Genomic DNA, 23,301 nt, shown 5'->3' on the forward strand with positions numbered 1-23,301 from the left:
TATCCACATTCTGTATTTACTTCAGTATAAAGATATGAATTTGAACTCTGTAGCAGATCATATCCCATTCTATTGCAATTCTCCCCGAGGGAGTCTGACAATACAGGTCTTTATTTGCTCACATTTGGAGCTAAAAGGAAGTTTTACCTCTGTTTTTCACTACAAGCTAAAGTTGTTTTGTTGCCGTGTGAGGAAGGTGAAGTTTCACACTAGCTCCTTGTTGTGAGCCCGAATGGAAGTGTGTCACATGAATCGTGCAGGGACTTCTGATCGTCTGACACGACGTGCTGCCTTTTTGATTCATTATGCAGGCATATGCTAATCCTTGCTAGGCTAATTCAAACACAACCTTCAGACCCCATCCACCTCAAGGGACCGGCGTATTAAATAGTCAACGTGCGTAACGACTCTGACGCAAACCCTGACTGACGTGCTGATTTCAGCTTGGCCCTCCGCTCCCCTCATCACCCCCGCTGACAGGAAGTGTACATCAGCGAATCAGACGGCATGTGTATTTCAGGGTGAGGGGGAAGAATCTGTGCAGAGGGCTGGAAAAGAGGCCGGGCTCTGTAGATTAATTAGGAAAATCAAAGTGGCTGGGGACGGGGAGCTGTGTGGCACTGCCAAAAACCCTACAATCACTCTATCCTCTCAGGGCTCGCAATGAAAAAGCCGGATTCTCTTAGCGCTTTTCCTCCGCGACTGCAAAAAAGGCAGTGTATCATAAATCAACAATGTCTAGTTCCTCATCAAAATGTTGCCCATGAAGTATTCAGGCTGTGATTTCCTGAGTGTGTGCACTTGAAGCGGCGTCTGTCATCTTTCGACATGCGAGAAGCCATTAAGTATTGATGCAGTTAAGTAAGCAGTTAATTGTCAAGTGCCACTGAATGTGTTTTATCTCTGCTTGCTTTTAGATCTCAGGGCTCAGCGGTAAAAAAAAAAAGGCATAGGACCGGTGTGAGAGGTTGCATTTGTTGATCGTGTACATGTGTTTTAACTTATTTCCTCTTAAACATTTGGTTTTCATTTGGACTTAAAGTTCATGCATTGAGCCGTTAAATCTTTTTGAAATGCTAATAAGACATTTAAACTTTCATTTTAGTGGTCGACAGGTATAAAATATTGTGTTACATTGTTTTGTTTTGTTTTTTTTGCCAATATACACTACCATTTCAAGGTTTGGGGTTTGTAAAGTTTTGAAGGATGTGTTTTATGATTATCAAGGCTGCAGTTATTTGATCGAAATACAGTAAAACCAGTAATTTTGTGAAATATTATTGTAATTTAAAATAAGTGTTTTCAGTTTAAATATATTCATACATGTAATTTATTTTTGTAGTTCAACGCTGAATTTTCAGCATCATTACTCCAGGCTTCAGTGTCACATGATCCTTCAGAAATCATTCTAATATGCTGATGTGCTGTTCAAGAAACATTACGAATTAATATCAGTGGAGACAGTTATTGCTGCTTAATAATTTTGGGGTAATTGTATTTTTTTTCAGGATTTTTTGATAATTAAATGCCTTTATTTGGAAACAAAATCTTTTGCAACATTATACATTTATTTACTTTCACTTTTGAACAATTTATTGCATCCTTGCTGAATAAAATAATTATTTTTTTAAAAATTACTGACTTAAAGCTTCTTAAAAGTAGCTTTAGACGCATATTTCTATATTTTTTTTATTTGCTATAATTTTTTAAAATTAGTTTTTTATAATAATTTATCCATTTAATCCATTTTGACTTACTATATATTTAAGATTTTTCTTTCTATCTATCTATCTATCCATCTATCATCTCTCTCTCTCTCTCTCTCTCTATATATATATATATATATATATATATATATATATACACACATACACATAATTACACATTTCTATATATTTTTTAATTTGCTGTAATTTTTTTAAATTACTTTTTAAAAATAATTTATCCATTTACATTGTATATTTTGACTTATTATAAATCAAAACTTTATATATGTATTATTTTATTTTGCTATAATTATTTTAAATATTTTTTATTTATCCATTTACATTGTATATGATTGTTATTATATATTTGAACATTTTCTATATATATTTACGTGATAACAGTAAAAATAATATTGTAACATTTTATTACAGTATTCAAATTTAAAATAATTGATTTTAATATATTTGAAATTTAATTTATTCTTACGGTGGCAAAGCTGAATGTATTATTATTATTATTTCTATAGTATTGCTTAATATTTTTGTGAAAACTGAGGTTGTTTTTTTTCAGGATTCTTTGATTAATAGAAATAAATATTTAGTTAAAATAGAAATCTTTTATATCATTATAAAATCTTACTGTGTAAATCTTGCTGACCCAAAACTTTCATTAGTAATTAATAATTAACAAATAATAATGATGAAGAGATCATTTGTTTATTTATTTATAGTGTATGTAATGTGTATGTCATCTGTGTATGTGTGTGTATACTTTCACACCCTTACATTTTAAGTATTTTAGTATTTTTAATCATGTTTTTAAAATGTTATATAAATGTAATGGTTTTTCATTATAATCAGTAGTAGTAGTAGTTACAATAAAGGGATAATATATGTTCTGAGAGAAGCTCTTAAACATTGTATATTTTATGTATTTAAATTTCTTATCGATTTATATATTTATTTATATATATATAATATATTTCTATATATATATACAATAATATAGCAATAATATAGCAAATAAAAAATATATAGAAATATGCGTCTATATGTATTTATATATATATACATATATATAATATATATATAATGTGTGTGTGTGTGTGTAATCAGCTGGAATTGCAAAAAAAAAATTATGAAATTGTGAATTACTTTTTACTTTTCTTGATATTGGAGTCGTCAGATGGTTTATTTGTTGACCAAGGTTTTGTTTTAATATTGTATTGTAATTTTAGTATTTTGTTATCTATTATTAACTCAACCCTATTAGAATAATCTCCTCTTCATTCTGAGGGGCGTTTTAAGATCCATGGCTGACTTCAGCCTACATAGATTCACAGCCTACATAGAACTACAACTTCAGTGCCCTGAAATGCCTTTGAAATGAGTTCTTTAAAGTAGTTTACTTCTCTAAAAGATGTTATTAGGAAGTCTGAAGTGCCGTCTTGAATGCACAGAACGTACGGCATTATTTTTCTGAAGAGTTGTTTTGTGAGCAATTTTAGTTGCAGTATAGACTCTGAGACTGTATGAGCTTTTATTCTTACAAAGCACTGTGCAATTTACCGAACACTTAGAGGACAGTTCCTTTAGCGACAGGGTAAACAAACACAAAAGTTTTTCAAATCTGAATTGGCCTGTATTTGTTGTTTTGAAACTGTTAAATAAGCCTCTCGGAAAACTACATCCTCTCGCCAGCGGCCTGAAATCTTGTTTGGTTTCTAAAAATACCGTTTTTTTTCAAACATGCCATTGTCCCTCGGTACCAATGTGAATATGGTCGATGTTGAATTATTGACGACTGAGGTAAAATGGCTGGCCTCGGATTACAAGCTGATCTCTATAGGTTTCACACAGTTCAGAACACCCAACCCAAAGAAAAACACTCCACCAGAGAAAGGCTTTTTATCACGAGATAGACTTCAGCAGGAATTACCCACTTATTACATGGCTCCCGTTCTCCTGGTTTGGGGCAGATTTTCATCAGCACATTGTTGAATCCACTAACTGGTATTATATTGATAGAAAACACGGCAATCTGTCCGCGATACAGATCTGCATGTGTTAGCCAAGCAGAATCAATAGCCTTTGAGACTAGAACAAACCTTCAAGGAGCGAGACTCGGCTACCAAAGTGGATTCGGCTCTTGAAGTATTCATGAGATGATCTGCTAGGGTTTTTTTTTTTTTTTTGGTCTTATGGATTTTTGTTTGCAGAATTCACCTTGAGTTTGAGCTTTGCACCTGAGATGTTCTTTTACATTTCCTAGACCAGCTTTGCAAGTTCTTATCTCCATGTAAACAGTATAATTGTATAATTACACAGTACATTGAGATGGCATGTTATTATGTTTGTCAATGAATGTGTTGAATGATACTGTCTACCTTTATTCTGCTATGAGAACAAGTTTGTATTGTACAGTGAATGGTTCCAGCATTAGGGCTGTAACAAGGTCAAAACCTTGAGTTGATATAAAATGTGGCTGAATTTGAAAAGAAAGTCAATGACAGAGCATTTGAGGTTGCTTAAAAGAGCTGGGAACCAGTCTAGACTAATTTTTAAATACACTACTTTTTAAAAGTGTTTTTTTTTTTATGTTTTTGAAAGAAGTCAATGTTTTACATACACTTGAGGTCAAAAGTTTACATACACCTTGCAGAATCTGCAAAAAATTGATTAATTTACCAAAACAAGAGGGATAATTCAAAATGCATGTTATTTTTTTATTTAGTGCTGACCTGAATAAGATATTTCACATAAAAGATGTTTACATATAGTCCACAGGAGAAAATAATTAGTAGTTGAATGTATATTTTATATTTTTGTGTATTTGAACCCTTTCCAGCAATGACTGTATGATTTTGAGATGTATCTTTTCACACTGGGGACAACTGAGAGACTCATATACAACTATTACATAAGGTTCAAACACTCACTGATGCTTTAGTAGGAAAAGTGATGCATTAAGAAGTGGGGGTTGAAAACTTTTGAATAGAATGAAGATTTGTACGTTTTTCTTATTTTGTCTAAATAAGATTTTTTTTTTTCATTTAGTACTGCCTTTCAGAAGCTACAGAAGATACTTACATGTTTTCCAGAAGACAAAATAAGTGAATTTTACCCTGATCTTAAAATTCCAAAAGTTTTCACCCCCCCAGCACTTAATGGTTTTCCCTTCTGGATCATCAGTGAGTGTTTGAACCTTCTGCAATAGTTACATATGAGTCCCTCAGTTGTCCTCAGTATGGATCTTATAATCATACAGTCATGGTTGGAAAGGGTTGAAATACACAGAAAAACAAAAAATGCTGAAAAACCACAGAATTTGTGGGACCTGAAGGATTTTGTTCTGAAGAAAAGCGGGCAGTTTAACTGTTCAGGACAAACAAGGAACTCATGAACAACTATCACTGAACAAAAAAAAATAGCTGTGTATCATTAAGGTAACAACACAGTGTGTGAAAACTTTTGAACGGGGTCATTTTTATAAATTTAACTATTATTTTCTCTTGTGGATTATATGTAAATGTCTTTTATGTGAAATATCTTATTCAGGTCGGTACTACCCTGCTGAGAAAAAAACAGCTTAAATCAGCGTAGGCTGGTCAGGGTGGTTTTAGCTGGTCGTTTCAGCTGGTCTCCCAGCCTGACCAGCTAAGACCAGCCTGGTCAGCCAAGGAAGTGGCCAAAACCCCTCTAAAACCAGCCTGCTAAACAGCTATGACCAGCTAAGACCAGCCTGGATGACCAGCTTAGGCTGGTTTTAGCTGTTTTTTTCAGCAGGGTAAATAAAAATAACATGCATTTTGTATGATCTCTCTTATTTTGGTAAAATTAACATTTGCATGAAAATTAATTACATTACATAAGGTTCTTCCATAGGCTTAACTTACTGACTGAAAGATCTTCATGAAATATGTTATGTGCACGCTAATTGCATTGCATGCCTAATCTGTGCATTCAGAAACATTTAGACAGCGCACAACAAAATTGAACAAAACAACAATCTCAAAAGATGTTTTAAATGCTGAATTATTTTGAACTTGATTTGCTGCTATAAAAGCGCAGCACTCACAGCAAAACAAAACTCAAGAATTGGTTTGTGAGAGAGAGCCATTTTGTACTTCCAGATTGATCTAACCACTCTTTAGTCCCAAAGGGTTTGTCCACTTGTAGTCAGCTAGACCTTAAATCAACCTCTACATTACTTTTTGGAACGTCAAGCAAGATGTTAAAAAGAGCAATTTTTGTTTCTGAGGACATGTTCATGCGCTCTTAGAGAGAGAAAAGCCATGTTTGAAGTACTCCGATAATCTTTTTCCCTTTCAGGAAGGCTTTTCATCTTTGAATAGCCGATGATTAAAAGCGGAGGGGAGAGAGAGTGAGAAATAGATGGAGCGATAGATGGAGAGTGAGAGTGAGGCATATTTTTCTATTTTAGACGTTTCGCTCTGCTCTCTCCAGGAAGTAGGTTCTGTGTGTGAGTCCTGAAGTGCGTTCGGGGAGCTCGGGTCCAGGCGTCAGTCGGGCTCACGTGGCCGCATGTTGTCGTTATTTTTCTGGCACCTGGAAACAGTGAAGGGATTCTGAGGCGAGGCTGCTGACAAAGCTTTAATGAGTTAAATTAGATGAGTTTTTCACATGTACGCCTGTGAAACTAAGCTTAGAAAGAGACAAGATAATGGAACTAACAGTTTTACATTAAAAATATGATTCATATTTAATTCTAGCACGATATTGTTATACAGTTAAGGTCAAAAGTTTACATACACCTCATAATAACATCTGCAAAATGTTAATTATTTTATCAAAATAAAAGGGATCATACAAAATTCATGTTATTTTTATTTAACATAAAAGACATCTATATATAGTCCACAAGAGAAAATAATAGTTTATATAAAATGACCCTGTTTAAAAGTTTACATACGCTTGATTCTTAATACTGTGTTGTTACCTGAATGATCCACAGCTGTGTTTTTTTGTTTAGTGATGGTTCTTTATGAGTCCCTTATTTGTCCTGAACAGTTAAACTGTCTGCTGTTTTTCAGAAAAATCCTTCAGGTCCCACAATTTTGTTTTTTCAGCATTTTTGTGTATTTGAACCCTTTCCAACAATGACTGTATGATTTTGAGAAGCATCTTTTCACACTGAGGACAACTGAGGGACTCATATGCAACTATTTCAGAAGGTTCAAACGCTCACTGATGCTCCAGAAGGAAAAACAACATTAGGAGCCAGGGGGTGAAAACTTTTGAAAAGAATAAAGATGTGTACATTTTTCTTTTTTTTTGCCTAAATATGTTTTTTTTTTTTTTTTTCATTTAGTACTGCCCTTCAGAAGCTACAGAAGATACTTAAATGTTTCCCAAAAGACAAATCAATTAACATTTACCCTGATCTTCAAATTTAAAAAGTTTTCACCCCCTGGCTCTTAATGCATTGTGTTTCCTTCTGAAGCATCAGTGAGTGTTTGATCCTTCTGTAATAGTTGCATATGAGTCCCTCAGTTGTCCTCAGTGTAAAAAGATGGATCTCAAAATCATACAGTCATTGTTGGAAAGGGTTCAAATGAGCAAACATGCAACCTGAAGGATTTTTCTAAAGAACAGCAGGCAGTTTAACTGTTCAGGACAAACAAGAGACTCCTGAACAACTATCACTAAACAACAAAAACGGCTGTGGATCATTCAGGTAACAACACAGTATTAAGAATGAAACGTATGTAAACTTTTGAATGGGGTCATTTTTAAAAACGTAACTTTTTTATTATCTTGTGGACTATATGTAAACATCTTTTATGTGAAATATCTCATTCAGGTCAGCACTAAATGAAAAACATGCATTTTCTATGATCCCTCTTATTATATGTGAACTTTTGACCTCAACTGTAAAACATTGAGTTGAAATGTTGACACACTGAACCGAATTGGTCGCCTCACTTTTCCTGTGACGGGCTGTTTGGGATGTGCAAACAAACTCCATTCTTGTTTTCCCTGGATAACTTCCTGTGCAAATCCATTGCGTTGTCTGTCACATTTTCATTCAGTGTGTATATCTATTCAAGACTGTCTTTCTTTATTGCTCTATTTTCCAAGAAACTTGTCTTCATTTCCTGCTGTAGCTTTTGTTTTGATACTGAGAAGAGATGGCAGTGCTGTAGCGATTGCCTTTTTATCAAAGAAACATCTCTCTCTCTCTCTTTCTCTCTCTCTCTTTCTCTCTCTTTTTCTCTCTTTCCCCCTCCTCCCCCTCTCCCTCGTGCTGTTGTCTAATCCAGCTTGTGAATCACATGCCGTGACCAGGCGCGTGTGTGTGAGAGTGTTTGTGTGTCATGGTGCCAACCCAAGGGACCTTTTTCTCCGTTAATCATTCATTTTCCAGATCAATGTTTCCTCATACCCTAAATAAACACCTCATTTATTTTTTAATCCCTAATATATATCTGTCACCACTAGGGTTGTGCCGATAGACGATACTATCGTCTATCGACGATAGTCAGCCATATGGACGATAGCTAATAAAAATGACGATAATACGGCTTATTTTCTAGTTTTTTTTTATTTTTTATTATTATTAGGCAATTATTATTATCAAAGTACAATTCATTGGCCCTTGCATAGTTTCACACTGTCATCGTCGCGTAACCTTCACCCACCAGACACCAGAGGAATATATTAAAAAAAAATCATACATAAATTTATCAGTGTTAGGCTAATATACAAAATTATGTAATAATATATAATTTTTGTTATTGTATAGTTGTGTTATTTTTGTTGTTGTTTACACTTTATGCAACTAAAACAAAACGAAAATAATGCAGTTTTGCCGTTTTTTTTTAACATGGTTAAAATAACAGCTGTACAATGTCTCTTGACATAATTTGTGAAAGAAGGAAATTTAGTTTTAAAGTCGCTTGTAATACGTTTTTTCAAAGAGGAGTGATTCTCTTTTAAAAATCGTCATATGCATTCCTTGCAAGCCGCAAATGTATGATGCGTATTCAGAATAAATGCACAATAATCAGTCGGCTATGAAAATGAAAAGAAGGTTTATTTCAAACTCTAACTTGTTTAACATATTTAACATAAAAGAGTGTTTATCTTGTCGCTAATAGCCAAACACGTTTCAATAAACAAAAAGCAAAAAAAAAAAAAAACAAAAAAAAAAAACAAACAAACAAAAAAAAATTAAATAACCAAGAACTAATAATGCAATCTTATTTACATTGCTTACAGATTTAAAACAATATGACTGTTTACGATGCAAGAGTAATGCTTCCGTCTACAGTTTTTTTGCCAAAAAAACAAGCTGGTTAACTTTTTCTGGTTTGAGTAGGCTGCGAAGTGGAGTGATTATGTTGCCGGCTGCGCTAAACACGCGCTCTGAAGGGGTGCTAGTTGCGGTAACACACAGGTATTTTTTTTGCCAGGTTTGCCATTAAAGGAAAAGCTCCGATGATTGATGGCTGACTTCGTGCCTTCTCTTGGCGCTAGTTTAGCAGCCTCAGCAGGGTGGTGGCCACGCAAATGTACATACATGTTTTGTGGTTTGTGATTCTTTTACCGGCACAACCTTCGAGCAAAGTCTGCAAACTGCCTGCGTGACACCAGCGGGCTCACCTTTTTCATCTGGTGTAAACCCGAGATATTGCCAAATAGGCGATGTGGCATTTTTCTTTCCCACCAACTCCATCCTCCTTGTCAGAATGATAGACGGTCCTCATTTCCCATGTGTCATTCCGCGTGATAATTAATAATTACGTTAATATTTAAATAAAAGTGTAAATAAAAAAAAAAGTAGACTAATAAGTAAATAAATGATCTTATAAATAAGCAAACAAATACATAAATAATCAAAAAATTGCCCCTCCCCCCGATACTATCGTGTATCGGCGATCTTACAGGCTGACGATAGGACGATATGACAATGGGCATTATCGCGCAACCCTAGTCACCACTCTGTTCCACTTTGTCTTACTTTCCTGCCACATGCACTGCTTCAGTAAACATATCAAGCACTCATCACAAAAAAAAATATTTAATAGACCAATGATTTCTGAGGAATCATATAACAATAGACTAGAAGACTAGAGTAATTGCTTCACAGGAATATACAACTCTCATCATTTACTCACCCTCATGTTGATCCAAACTTGTATGACCTGTACTGTTATGTGAAACGCAAGATATTTTGAAGGATGTTTCTCATACAGTGAAAGTCAGTGAGTCTGGTTTTTCTTGTATGGGCAAAATTAAAATAAATTCTTTTGTGTTCCTCAGAAGAAGTTATAATTGGGATTAGATGAAGCTATTGTGTGTGTGTTTGTGTGAGCATGAATTGTTTTTCAGTCTGAATGTTCCATTCTGTTTTAGGTGAGGTGTACAGGGACGCACTTATTTGTGTACAATGATCACACCTCTGAGGTTTACCAGTCACATTTGAGACAATTATTATGTGACAAAAACAGCTAAAGCATTCTGTGTTGTGAAAATCGAATGCGCACATTGTATATGATGCATCTGTGTATTGGTTTGAGACTTAATAGTTTGCATAAATACATGCAAGTTCTATTTCATGGTCATAAATGTTATCAATTCAAGAGAGAAGATGTCTTTTCATGTATAGTCAATACATGAAAATGAACAGGCAAACAGGTGTCGTTGGACAGCGATGAGTTGAAATGACACGGTATGCTGGGGAAATGATAGCTGCATTTGTATAATGTGTTTAACATTGCTGTGGAAAATGTGTTACTGTTCAGGGAAGAAGGAGAGGCACTTATACCAATTGGCATCTCTCAGTGAGGTCACATCGAGCTGCTCATAGCACAGTGACGACAAAAGATGTTCACACACTGGCAACATTCAAGGCCGTTACTGAGGGCTCTTCAGCGCTTGCCTTTTTATCAACAAATCATCTCTCGCTTGCTCTACTCTTCTTCTTTTTATGTCAAAATTCATCAAAATGTATATATTAAATATTCACAATGGATTTGAAAAGTTTTTGCTGACACAAAATAGAATGACACAGTATGAATATAATTTTAATGCTCTTTTATTTTATCATTAACTTTCCACATCATTAGACTAATTTCACAATCATGACACATACTAGTTTTAGAGTTGATAGATAGTCTTTTAATTAATCTGAATCACTTCAAACTGTGTTTCAGTGAACTAATTTAATGGTCATTCAGTGATACTTGAAAGATTGATGTAGATAAATTGAAAAACACAACCACACTACTGTTCTAAAAGTGACAGTATAGACATTTCTAATCTTTAAAGAAGCTTTTAAATGTTGTTCTTTTAAACTTTCTATTTATCAAAATCCACAAAAATTTTACACTTCACAACTATTTTCATTGATAATAATAAGAGATGTTTCCTGACCACCAATACAGCATATTAAAATGATTTCTGAAGGATCATGTGACACTCAAACCTGGAGTAATATCTGCTAAAAATTCAGCTAACTATCAGAGGAATAAATTACATTTTAATATTAAAATATAAAACTATGGAAGCCCATTTACACCACAGAATAAAAATGTAAAAAGGTAATTGCGACTTTTTATCTCACAATTCTGACGTGATGCTGTACAAAGCTGCAATTCTTTTGTTCACAGAATTGTAAGATATAAACTTGCAATTGCAAATAATAACGTCAGAATTGCGTAATGTAAACTCGCAATTCTGAGAAATAAATGTGAAATTCTGAGAAAGACGCATTCCTGAGAAAAAAAGTCAGAATTGCGAAATAAACTCACAATTCTGACTTTTCTCAGAATTGCGTGATTATAAACTCAAATCTGACTTTTTCTCAGAATTGCGTAATATAACCTCGCAATTGTGAGTTATAAAGTCATAATTACAAGACATACACTAACAATTCAGCTTTTTCAAAGAATTGCATGATATAAATGCGCATTTGGGAGTTATAAAGTCAGAATTGCAAGACATACTCACAATTCTTTTTTTTTTCTCAGAATTGCATGATATAAACTCACAAATCTGACTTTTTTTCTCAGAATTGCGTAACATAAACTCACAATTGCGAGTCGTAAAGTCAGAATTGCAAGACGTGCTCGCAATTCTACTTTTTTTTCCTCAGAATTGCATGATATAAACTCACAAATCTGACTTTTTTTCTCTGAATTGCGTAACATAAACTCACAATTGTGAGTTATAAAGTCAGAATTGCAAGACGTGCTCGCAATTCTAAGGAATAAAGTTGCAATTCTGAGAAAGTCGCATTTCCGAGAAATAAAGTAAAAAATTCTGAGAAATGAACTTAAAGTTCAGACTTTTTTTCTCAGGATTGTGATATGAACTCACAAATCTGACTTTTTTTCTCGGAATTGTGTGATATAAACTCACAAATCTGGCCTTTTATTCTCATAGTTGTGTAATATAAACTTGCAGTTGCGTGTTATAAAGTCAGAATTGCAAGACATGCGTGCAATTCTGAGAAATAAAGTGGCAATTGCAAGCCAAATTTAGTCAAAATTTTGAGATATAAACTTGCAATTTAAAGAACATAGTATTTTTCCCCCCCTCAGAACTGGACTTTATAACTCGCAATTGCGAGTTTATATCTCACAATTCAGAGAAAAAACCCAGAATTGTGAGGGAAAACGTCAGAATTGTGAGGGAAAAAAAAGTCAGAATCCAAGGTTTATATATAGCAATTCTGACTTTATAACTCGTTTTGCAAGTTTATATCTTACAACTTAAAAAATATCTAAAAAGTTTTTGTATACAAAAACAAAAACAGTATAACTGAATTTTCAATTAAATAAATGCAGCTTTATTGAGCACAGGAGGACTTCCTTAGGAGGAACGCTAATGTGTATATTTAAACCTTTTTTTGTATGAATGTAGACATTTTTTTTGGTATATCACCCTGACTAATCGCTTATTTCTCATCTTTTCTCCTCAGGTCAGTGACAGACCCCAGAGACGGCAAACGCGTGGCCCTCAAAAAGATGCCCAATGTCTTCCAAAACCTCGTTTCCTGCAAGAGGGTTTTCCGCGAGCTGAAGATGCTTTGTTTCTTCAAGCACGACAATGTGAGCTTCCCACCATCCCCTACTGCTTTTTTTCGTTTTTAATTAGTTAGTGTTACCTAACTCTCGCTATCTACGTGCCGTCCCCATGGTGCCATTAGCGGGAGCCTGGCTAGCTCCCGTTGTCCCTTGGCTGCTGGTGCCTGGGAAACCAATGTCATATGAAGGCTGGTGTCAGTGCCCACGTTCTCTGGCGTCAAAGCTGACCTCTGGCGCTCTGTCTTTGTTTCTCCACAGGTGCTGTCAGCTCTGGATATTCTGCAGCCTCCACACATCGACTACTTTGAGGAAATGTATCCTAAACAGAAAGTTAAACTACCAGGTGCTGTCAAATGAAGTGGTTTTGATCCCAAAAAGGATGGGATTCCAAAAAATAGGTTAATGTGATAATTATTTCTGGTCGATAACAAGTATGTTGGACTGAAAAAATACTGAGATACTAAAACCTTGGATCATAAGCTGCTCGTGTATAAAACAACACAGTGCTGCGATTCTCTCTGAAGCACACATTGCATATATTTATTTAATTAAATTGCAGCGTTTGCAATTTGATAATCACACCAAGCCATTGTGTTTTTATGTCAGTTAATCACATATTTCTTTGTTTTACAGTTTTCAGAATCCCCAAGCTTTCTGTTTATTTACAGGTTTAAATGGCATTTTAAATCCCGGATTTTCAGTGTGGTTTTTAGGCCTTGAAAGCTCGGAGCTTGAAGCCAATTTGGAAATTGTAGGTAGCAGTATGAAACAATAGCTTGTAGATTTCAGAGCTCCGGCGGCGAAAGGGCATCTGAGGTCTTGTTTTAAAGTCTTAAATTGCTGTGCATATGCTTTTTTTGTGCCTTTTGTGGTTGCTAAAGTGGGATCAAGCTGAACATTATGTTTAGAGAGGTGATGGCTTGCCTCATGCTGTGCTTGAGTGTTTTTGATGGCAAGAAATGATCCAGTGTACTTATGGGAACTAGTATGCCATCTACAGTATAGGCAAAACAGTTCTGGCTTGCTCTCTGATTGTCGCAGGTTAAGGGGTTATTTTTTTCGCCTCCTCATTTTTCTTTCTATCGCCTAATGGTTTTGTTGTAGCAGGGATGGATTTCAGAAAAAGCTGACATGTTATTTTTGAAGGGCTTTTTTTTCTCTAATATTTCCTAGATGTGGTCTGCAGGACGCTAAAGGCATCCCCAGCTTCTTAATTTGGTATATAATTTAATCAGAGGAATTACACGCTTTCCCCGTTTACTGCTCTTGCCTGGTCACCCGATATGCACTCTGTAAGCCACTTTTCTAACAGAATTTTTTTTTTTTTTTTTATCAAATAACCAAGAGGCTTTCTATGATTTGAGCTGGACAGCCTTCCTCTTAAATTAGCTGGAATTTTAGCTCTTCAAAATCAGGAACAGAAAAGGCTTTTGTGTTAATTAGCTAGGAGATTTATTCTGCGCTTTTGTATTTTTAGACGTTTCTCATGCAGCATGGCTGCTGGCTGTGGTCTGGATTGGGCTTCACTGTGTTTGGAATCCTCTAAAAGTCATATAGCAGTAGTAAATAATGCTGTGTGCAAGTAAATCCACTAAAGAAAGGGTGAACATGCCAAGCAACATACATTTTACATTTTAAGCTCTCTGCAGTGATTGATTTTTATGGCCATGAGAGTGCTTAGAGATGTAGTTCACATTAGAAGTCATTGTGCGAGCTTGCATTTCTCCAGTTTGACAACAGAATTAAAGGGAGCATATCGTGGGAAACAGGATTTTCCTTGCACTTTTGAAATAGGAGTTTAATGTAATATTTATGCTAAATGAAAACGTGAAGTACCCAAAACTAAGCTTTAAAACTGGTTGTATGTGTAATCTTTATTGATCTGACATAGGAGTCATGTATATAGTAACATACGGTTGGTAAGTGAGTTTAGCGAATCATAATAGAAGTCATTTATATGTAGAAACGCAAATGGTTATGAAGATTAAGATTCAGAAAGGGTGGGAAAAGATCATGTATAAATTATGATCCAGTATTGTTATAACAAAAACTATTGCAGCTCATTTCCCTTAGCTGAAATAAATCTCAGATATAAAATGTAGATATTTAAAACATTTAAGAATGTAAGGAAAAAGACATTGTGTCTTATTTAACATGCCTGTAACCAGCTAAATCAATAATTAAAAAGAGCATTTTTGTCAATTCCAGGTAATTTACCATAGAAATATAATGTTTATTAACATGTATGACTGTTGTAGCACCACCTATGGTTAGATCCCCACTTAACTCTGCATGCTTGTTTAGAATCTGTTGCATATGCTCACCTAGTTTTGTGAAGTTTTGAGTTTTCATTCAGGATTTATAGGCTTTCGGGTATATTTGGACACGCCCCTTTTGTAAACGATTCCGTTATAACCATCCAGAGGGTATAGTTCAAATTTTTTTTTTGCTAATTATTGATCTAGGGAGTTCAGAGGAATGTGCTGCTTATATTGAGGTTCAGCGAAAAACCTTCACAAAAGAATTTTTTTTATATAATCGAGAACATTTAATGAACAATTAGATTGACGGCAGTGATTCTTAAGGCAAAGTTGCTCAGTATGAGGAGATATATCAAATAATATGAATATTATGTGGATGTGCAAAACACCACGTGATTACAGAAGCGTAAAATTTGTTTTCTTACAGACCTCTGAGGGCCATGAGTCTAACAGGCCCACAGAGTTTCGTTCCGCCTCCATTAACCTTGTCTAATAGGTGCTCAAGTTTCATTGACCAATGGCAAACATGTTTTTTGAGATTTGCGAATGTCCTCATAGACACTTGTGGCACAAAGACATGGCATACCGATTTTCAAGTCAATCGGACAAATGAGTGCGTAGTTATAGCCTTTTTTTAATGATTTTCCTTGTTATCTACCAAGTGGCCAAACTTTTTTGGAAAATTATTGATATTCACTCTCCAGAAAATCTTCCTGCACTGGGTCAAAAAATTACAAAATTTAGCCTGCGATTAACAATTCAGGAGTTAGAAGCGATTTTGTACTTTTGATCACTGTAGCGCCCCTGTCAGGCCGATTGGGGTGAGCCTTGATTACGTTGTAGATCAGGGCTCGCCAAACTTGTTTCTGGAGGGCCGATGTCCTGCAGACTTTACCTCCAACTTTCCTCAACACACCTGCCTGGAAGTTTCAGGTATACCCAGTAAGACCTTGATTAGCTGGTTCAGGTGTGTTTGATTAGGGTTGAAGCTAAACTCCAAGCAGGGACACCGGCCCTCCGGGACCGGGTCTGGTGACCCCTGTTGTAGATGGTGTGAATACTACCATCATTCCAAGTTCCAGGTCTGTAAGACTTACGATTTGGTCTGCGTGATCAGTTTTACGTGGAGATTGCTGATACTCTGACATTCTAACAATTTCAATAGGGTTTCAGTGCAACATGCTCGAACCCCTAATAAAAAATTGCGATATTTCCCCTTAAAATGACATAACAATAAGAGTATATGAGTTTCTGAAAATGTTTCCATTTGTAAAATTCTCATCGTTCTTCATAGTGTGGTGACAGCGATAGTGCTCATGCTTTCCATTGCACTTTCCAAGAATCAGACTTCTACAGAAGCAGCATAATAAGAGATTGTAAACACTTTTAAACACACACACATACACGCACAGATGCGAAGGAGCATTCATATTCTGTGTGATAATGTTCCCCCTCAGTCCCACTATCTTTGTTCTGTTTAACGTATTTATTTACTCGGCGGATTAAACAAAGACTCATATCCTTCTGCTTTTACACAACACAGTAGAACCTTTGTGCTCTCATTTGAATGGATTAAGAAACAAAAAACATCAATGCATTCTTTGCGGTCTGCTCCTTGAGCTGTATATTTTGAAGCTGCTTGGTTAAACATGCAAAAATGTGTGTTCCTCGACACGTACACGTACCATTCACACACACGGTTAATAAAAAACCCATATTCCAGAGCCCGGGGATCTCGCTGGTTCTCAGCAGACCTGTTTGGAAAGGTTATTTCATACAACGCTGCCGCTGTGTATTCCGGCTAATTATATCTTTTGCTGAATGGAGTCTTTCTTAGTGACTGATGTGTGAATTGTGCTCAATGCTCCTTATCATAATGGCTGTTATTTCTTCATCTGACTGCTCGACTGCCGTTTCATATACTCTGCATTTTACCAGACGCCTGCGGTGAAAGCGTTTCAGTTAATCAGTCACTGTTTGTGGTACAAACATATTGGCTTCTGTTGCAGGAATGTGCTTTTTGTCTGTTGTTCAAAACCTTCGCTGTCTGCGTAGGGAGCGTTTTAGGGTATCATAGGTGAAGGCTGTTCCACAATACTGTATCTCGTTTTGCGCAAATTATGAAGTGTGGAATACAATACACAGCTTTTGCCTAGATTTTTGCCTCAATTTGCAGTCTGGACTAGTCAACGCTTGTTGCCAAAAGTCAGAGCCAGTCTGCTGATTTTGGGAAGTCATAGTTGACAGATTTCACAGAAAATCGTGTTACGTGTGATGCACGCACATTCTGATTTAATTTTTAGATTCAGACTGTGATTCCATCCAGTTAGAGGATATCAAACATGTTTGATATTTTGAGATGATTTTAAAATGCGTCGTTGTCACAGGCCTCATTGCAATGCGATGAAAGCTTCTATGTTAATTTGTTGCATTGTTTTTAAAGATTGATCTACTTATGTTTTTTTTTTTGTTGTTGTTGTAATATTATAGGTTTATCATTTCTAAGATCTAATAAATGAACATCTTAGCATTTAAATAGAAAATTATTTTTTTTTCTCACACATAAAATTTGGTGAAAGAAGTTTGTTTGTTTTTTGTGGTGGAATCAGTGGCAGTGTTGTTAAATTTTTGAACAAAAATAAATAAATTAAAAAACAACACAAAAAAGTTAAAAAAAAAAATAAAATAAACCTACTAGTAAACTAATAATAGATAATACTAAACCTAAAAATAAAGACCTAATAAATTACTTGTATTAAATAATAGTAGTTTTATAATAATTCTAATTATAAATAATAGACACAAATGTAAAATGTGTCTATTTTTGTGGTGGAACCAGTGGCAGTGTTGGCTTTTTTTGTTTGTTTGTTTTTTGTTTTGTTTTTTTTTTTTTTTTGTTTTTTAAGACCCTAATAAATTTATTGTATTGAAGTATATCTGTTTTTTTTGGTTTGTTTTTATTTTTATTTTGAACATTTAAAATTGTAGTATGTAATCGCTAGTCATTTTGGTGTAGGATGCAGTTTTTTGTATATATATTTTTTAATTCATTTATTTATTTGTATTTATTTATTTTCTCCTGTGTAATCATCAAGTATATTCCCTAGTAAAAATTGAAATATATTTAAAATATGTTAATTTCCTACTAAGTACAATTCAAATCTTTTAACATTTACTGACATTACTTAAAACTTACTGATATAAAAAATTATAATTAAGCTTTTTTACTGTTGCACAATACATATTTCAGTACATTTATTTTTCACTAGGGTTATGCCTTTTTTTTTTAAATCTCCATTTATGGAAGTCATGTAGTGTATTTCAGCCTTAATGCAACATTGTATGCAGTGTTGCCAAATCTGCGGTTTTTCCACTAAACTAGGCTGTCTTTACACTGTTGCCACGGGTTGTCTTTTTTAGTCTGCGTGTTGATGAGAAACCCCATTTTTTCCCAAGCACAATTGGGCTAGTTTTGAGTACCAGTTTAGTTTGCTTTAGTTAGTTTGCTTGCACACCTGGCAACCCTGATTCTATGTATCCTTTGTGAAAAAGGAAATCCATAGTACATAGTTAAAAAACAAATTCAAGATGTCAAGGTGAAAGAACTGTCAATTCTAAATAAATTTGCCATCCAGTACTAAATATATCCAAGAAATATTTTGCTTAATATTTATGAGCATTCTATTGAAATCAATTGGAAGTATAGTAGAACTGTATATGTGTGCTGTGCAGAGTTGCTGTCTTGCTAGAGCAGTCTAAATTGGTCACTTATGAGGTTACATGACCTTTAAAATGCCTATGTAGGCAACTCGCTAGATTTTGGAACAGAACCCTACTTGTTTATGTGGTTTAGGGTGCTTTCGTTGGGTTGTTTTTGTTATATTTGTGTTTACGTCTTACAGTTAAACTTAGCTTGGTTTCAACGCTCTGTCAGTGGTTTAGTTACATGAACTAGGTTTCCAACTTCTCAAATGTGCTTGAACTATGCTTCCTTATGTTTTGTTCTATATATACAGTATGATTTTATAAGTAGGTGTTTTTTTGCCACGGTACATGTGTGAGTACACGTGTTCTCATGTACTTGTGTCATAACTGAATCCCCAGGGATGGGATGTGCTGGCTGTCCTCCATTGGAGCCTGCACTCGCTTTTCTGGAACACAGTTCTGCAGGATGCGGTTAAACACATACAAGTGCATTAGGGATGCGCATTTTGGTGGGCTTGAGAACTAAATGGATAAATCAGCAGAGCACTCGGAGCGGGAACAGGGGGACGATGGAGAGAGGCTTCCATCTGGGCTTATTTTAATTGTATATATGTGTAAGACAAACGGCTTTGGCAGTTGCATTGTGACTTTTTTTTCAGGATCTTATTTTTTTAGGGTCTCCAATCGTGTTTAGAGGGTGTTATTATGTTTTCACGATCTGAGTAGTTGAGTACAGGTTCCCATTCCTAAATATATTCCTTCAACTGTAAGATTTTAATTTTTCTCCGTATATGGACCAGTAGTTCATTTGCTAGTGGCATTGTCAAAATAGACATAATTGGTAAATATAAAAAAAAAAAGTTTATGAATTAAAAAAATGTATATATGTTGATAAATATTTTTAAAAATATATATAAAAATTCTCCCCAATTTGGTACCAGTGCTTCATTTTTTTTTCATCCCCTGCCAGCGTTTTCTGGGGCCACATCATATAAAGGGAGTTAAAAAAAAAAAAAAAAAAAAAAAAAAAAAATATATATATATATATATATATATATATATATATACATATAACAAAAACAAAACATATTTACAGTTTTATTTTTATAGATTGTTTTCTTTCAGACAAAAATGACAACAAATGTATTGTTTTTATTCATTTAATAACATTATATATTTAGATTTTTTTGAAGCATAATAAATAACTTGTATTAAGCTTAAATCAAAATATGTATTTTTCTCACACATTAAATATTTTGCTAATATATAGTTTTATATGTTAATATAAGGCAGTCTTAGAATATGTATGTATATATATATATATATATATATATATATATATATGTATATATATATAGATAGATAGATATTCTTTGAGACAAAAGTAACAAATTTATTTCTATAACTTTATGTATAATTTATTAAAGCATAGTAAATAACTTGTAATAGGCTTGACATTTAAAATCAACATAAAATATGTTGTTGAACTTAAAATGTATCTATTTTTGTGAACCAGTTGCAGTGCTGGCCAATCTTTAATTCAATCTTAATTAATTAATTAAGTAATTAATTAAATTAATCAAATTCTGTTAAAAATTCTATTATTCTAAAAAATCTGTTAAATTATTTTATTATTAGGTTTTAAGAAAATCTAATTATTAAAATTTGTATTATTCTATACATTATATTACATTATTTTATTAAATTCTTATTTTAAACGTTTTCTTTTTTAAAGCATGACATTAAATGAAAAATAAGTGTTTTTTGGTTTTTTTTACACAAAATATGTTGATAAACATAAAATTTATATATTTTTTGGTTGAACCAGTTGCAGTGTTGGCTAATCTTGTTTTGTTTTTGTTTTTTAAACCCAGTAAATTTCATTCTCTTAAATTCTATTATTCTGTAAATCCTGTTTAATTATTTTACAAAATTCTGTCCTTTTTATAAACGTTTTCTTTTTTTCAAAGCATGACATTAAATGAAAAATAAATGTTTTTCTCACATAAAATATGTAGATAAACATAAAATGTATCTATTTTTTTGGTTGAACCAGTTGCAGTGTTGGCTAATCTTTTTTTTTTAAACCAAATAAATTAAATTCTATTAAAAATTTGATTATTCTATAAATTCTATTAAATAATTTTATTACTAGGTTTTTAAAAATCCAATAAGTTAAATTCTATTAGAAATTGGATTGTTCTATAAATTCTATTAAATTCTGTAATTTGTAATTAAAGTTTTCTTTTTCTTTTTTTGTGGTTGAATCAGTGGAAAGAAAGAAAGAAAGCAAGAAAGATTAACATTTGATTTAAAATGTATGTATTTTTCATACACAAAATATGTAGATAATTATAAAATGTATCTAGTTTTGTGGTTGAACCAGTTGCAGTGTTGGCCAGTCTTTTTTTTTTTTTTTTTTTTATACTAATAAATAGCTTTTATTAAATTCTATGACGTTAAATGGTAAATCAGTGTTTCTCTTACACACCAAATATGTTGCTGTAGATCAACCGTCTCTATTTTTGTGTTGGAAGCAGTGGCAGTGTTGGCTGAGCATGTAGTTTGATGGTATGATCAGTAAAATATGTGAAGTTCAGTGTTGCAGTGTTCACCAGAAGCTCTTTGACACTGAGGGTGTGTGCCCCCCGATGCTGTCTTAGCAGGCTATTTATAGCACGAACAGTTACTCTAGGCTTCTGTCAGTACCTGCCAAGCTACTCGCTGCCCTATCATGCATTTATTATTGAATAAACTCAGAATGTCAAGAGAAGCAACCTGCCGAGTTGCGTTTTCAACACAAGTCAAGCATTTTAATGCATCTGCGACTTTCTTGTTTCATCTTCCTCGTCTTTGATACAGTTGTCACAAGGTTGCTAGTTTAAGAGGATGTGGATTTCTCTGTGGTAGGTCTGAAAGAGGGCTTTTTAACCAGTGTCAACTCCGCTCAAGGCTGTTTCGGATTGTTTGTCATCATGTTGTCTTTACTTATGTAACAGCGGTTGGGTAAAGTGGTTCTGAGTTTTGTAGTTCTGGTGTAGGTGAGAAACGCTTGTTAATAAAAGAGCGGATCATGCATAATTTCATTTTAGTTTATTTTTTGAGTTTATTTTTCTGATTTTGTTATTTTATCTTATTTTTAGTGTTTTAGAATTTAATATTATCTTATTTGATTTTGTCATTTTTTTTACATTTTATTTGATCAGTATCCTATTTTTTTTCTTATTTTTATTTCATTTTATTTATTGTTTATATTTTGTTATGTTGCTTCATTTTTATCTTATCTTTTTTTATTCTATTTTATTTTAGTTTTTTATCCTATTTAGTTTTATTTCTTTTTTTTATTTTATCAATATGTTATTTTTTTGTTGTTATATTTTATTTTTGCGTAATTTTATCTTGTTTTTATCTTTTATTTTAGTATTTTAGAATTGTATTTTATCTTATTAGTTTAGAATTGTATTTTATCTTATTATTATTTTTCCGTATTTTAAGTTATATTTTATTATGTTGCTTAATTTTTAACTTATCTTTTTATCTTTTATTTTATTAGTTTTTTCTTATTTATTTTAGTATTTTAGAATTGTATTTTATCTTGTTATTTTAAAGGAATTCATCAAATGTTCATTTTATTTTATCAATATTATTTTTCCTTATTTTATTTTGTTTTATTTATTTTATTTTATTCTGTTGTTTCATTTTTATTTTGTGTTTTTTATGTTTTTGATTTTTATTTTTATTATTTTATCTTATTTGTTTTAGTATTTTAGAATTTTATTTTTTCTTGTTGTTTAATTTATTTCATATTTGTTTTAGTTAATCAGTGTCTTATTTTTCTTTATTTGATTATTATATTTTATGTTGCTTCATTTTTCTTATCTTCTTATCTTTTTTATTTTATTATTTTATCTTATTTATTTTAAATATTTTAGAAGTTTATTTCATCTTATTTAATTTTTATGTTTTGTTGTATTTTATCATTATTTTTTTATTTATTTTAGCTTATTTATTTCAACAAATTTTTATTTTTATTTTATTGTTTTGCCTTAAGTATTTTAGAATGTTATCTTATTTAATTTATTTCATTAATGTTTTTATTTTATTTTTTCAATATCTTAGTTTTCTTTATTTTATTTTGTGTTATATTTTAATATGTTGCTTCATTTTTCTTATTTTATTTTGTTATTTTATTCTGCTTAATTTTTATTTATTTATCTTTTTTATTTTATTATTTTAGAAATGTATTTAATGTTGTTGTTTAATTTTATTTCAGCAATTCAGCAATATTTTATTTTATTTTATTTTATTTTATTATTTTATTTTATTTTATTTTTTATATATATTTTTTTATTATTTTAATAGAGCATTTGAAGCACATTCAGATGAGCCAGTGAGGATTTGTGTGGTATGATAAGAAAGTGTTTGCCTGGGCATCATGCGGCGGGTGTTTTCTGGGCGCATGTGCTGAAGGTGTGAGAAGTCTTGTCTCAAACACAGATTGCTTTCATTATTACAGAATTAGTCATATGTGCTTTAAGGACAAAGACATCGATGATTTACTGTTAATGCCAGTGA

At 32.9% G+C, this 23,301-nt stretch overlaps 1 protein-coding gene across 1 annotated transcript in view; it reads left to right on the plus strand.

The window, feature by feature from the left end:
• nlk2 (nemo-like kinase, type 2) overlaps nucleotides 1-23,301 on the plus strand; it is a 105,243-nt gene that overhangs the window by 36,654 nt on the left and 45,288 nt on the right. Inside the window, 2 exon segments of the mRNA XM_051128503.1 lie at nucleotides 12,655-12,784; nucleotides 13,019-13,074. Of these exon segments, the coding sequence (XP_050984460.1) occupies nucleotides 12,655-12,784; nucleotides 13,019-13,074 (186 nt within the window).

The sequence above is a fragment of the Labeo rohita genome, chromosome 15 (assembly GCF_022985175.1).
Source record: "Labeo rohita strain BAU-BD-2019 chromosome 15, IGBB_LRoh.1.0, whole genome shotgun sequence".
NCBI lineage: Eukaryota > Metazoa > Chordata > Actinopteri > Cypriniformes > Cyprinidae > Labeo > Labeo rohita.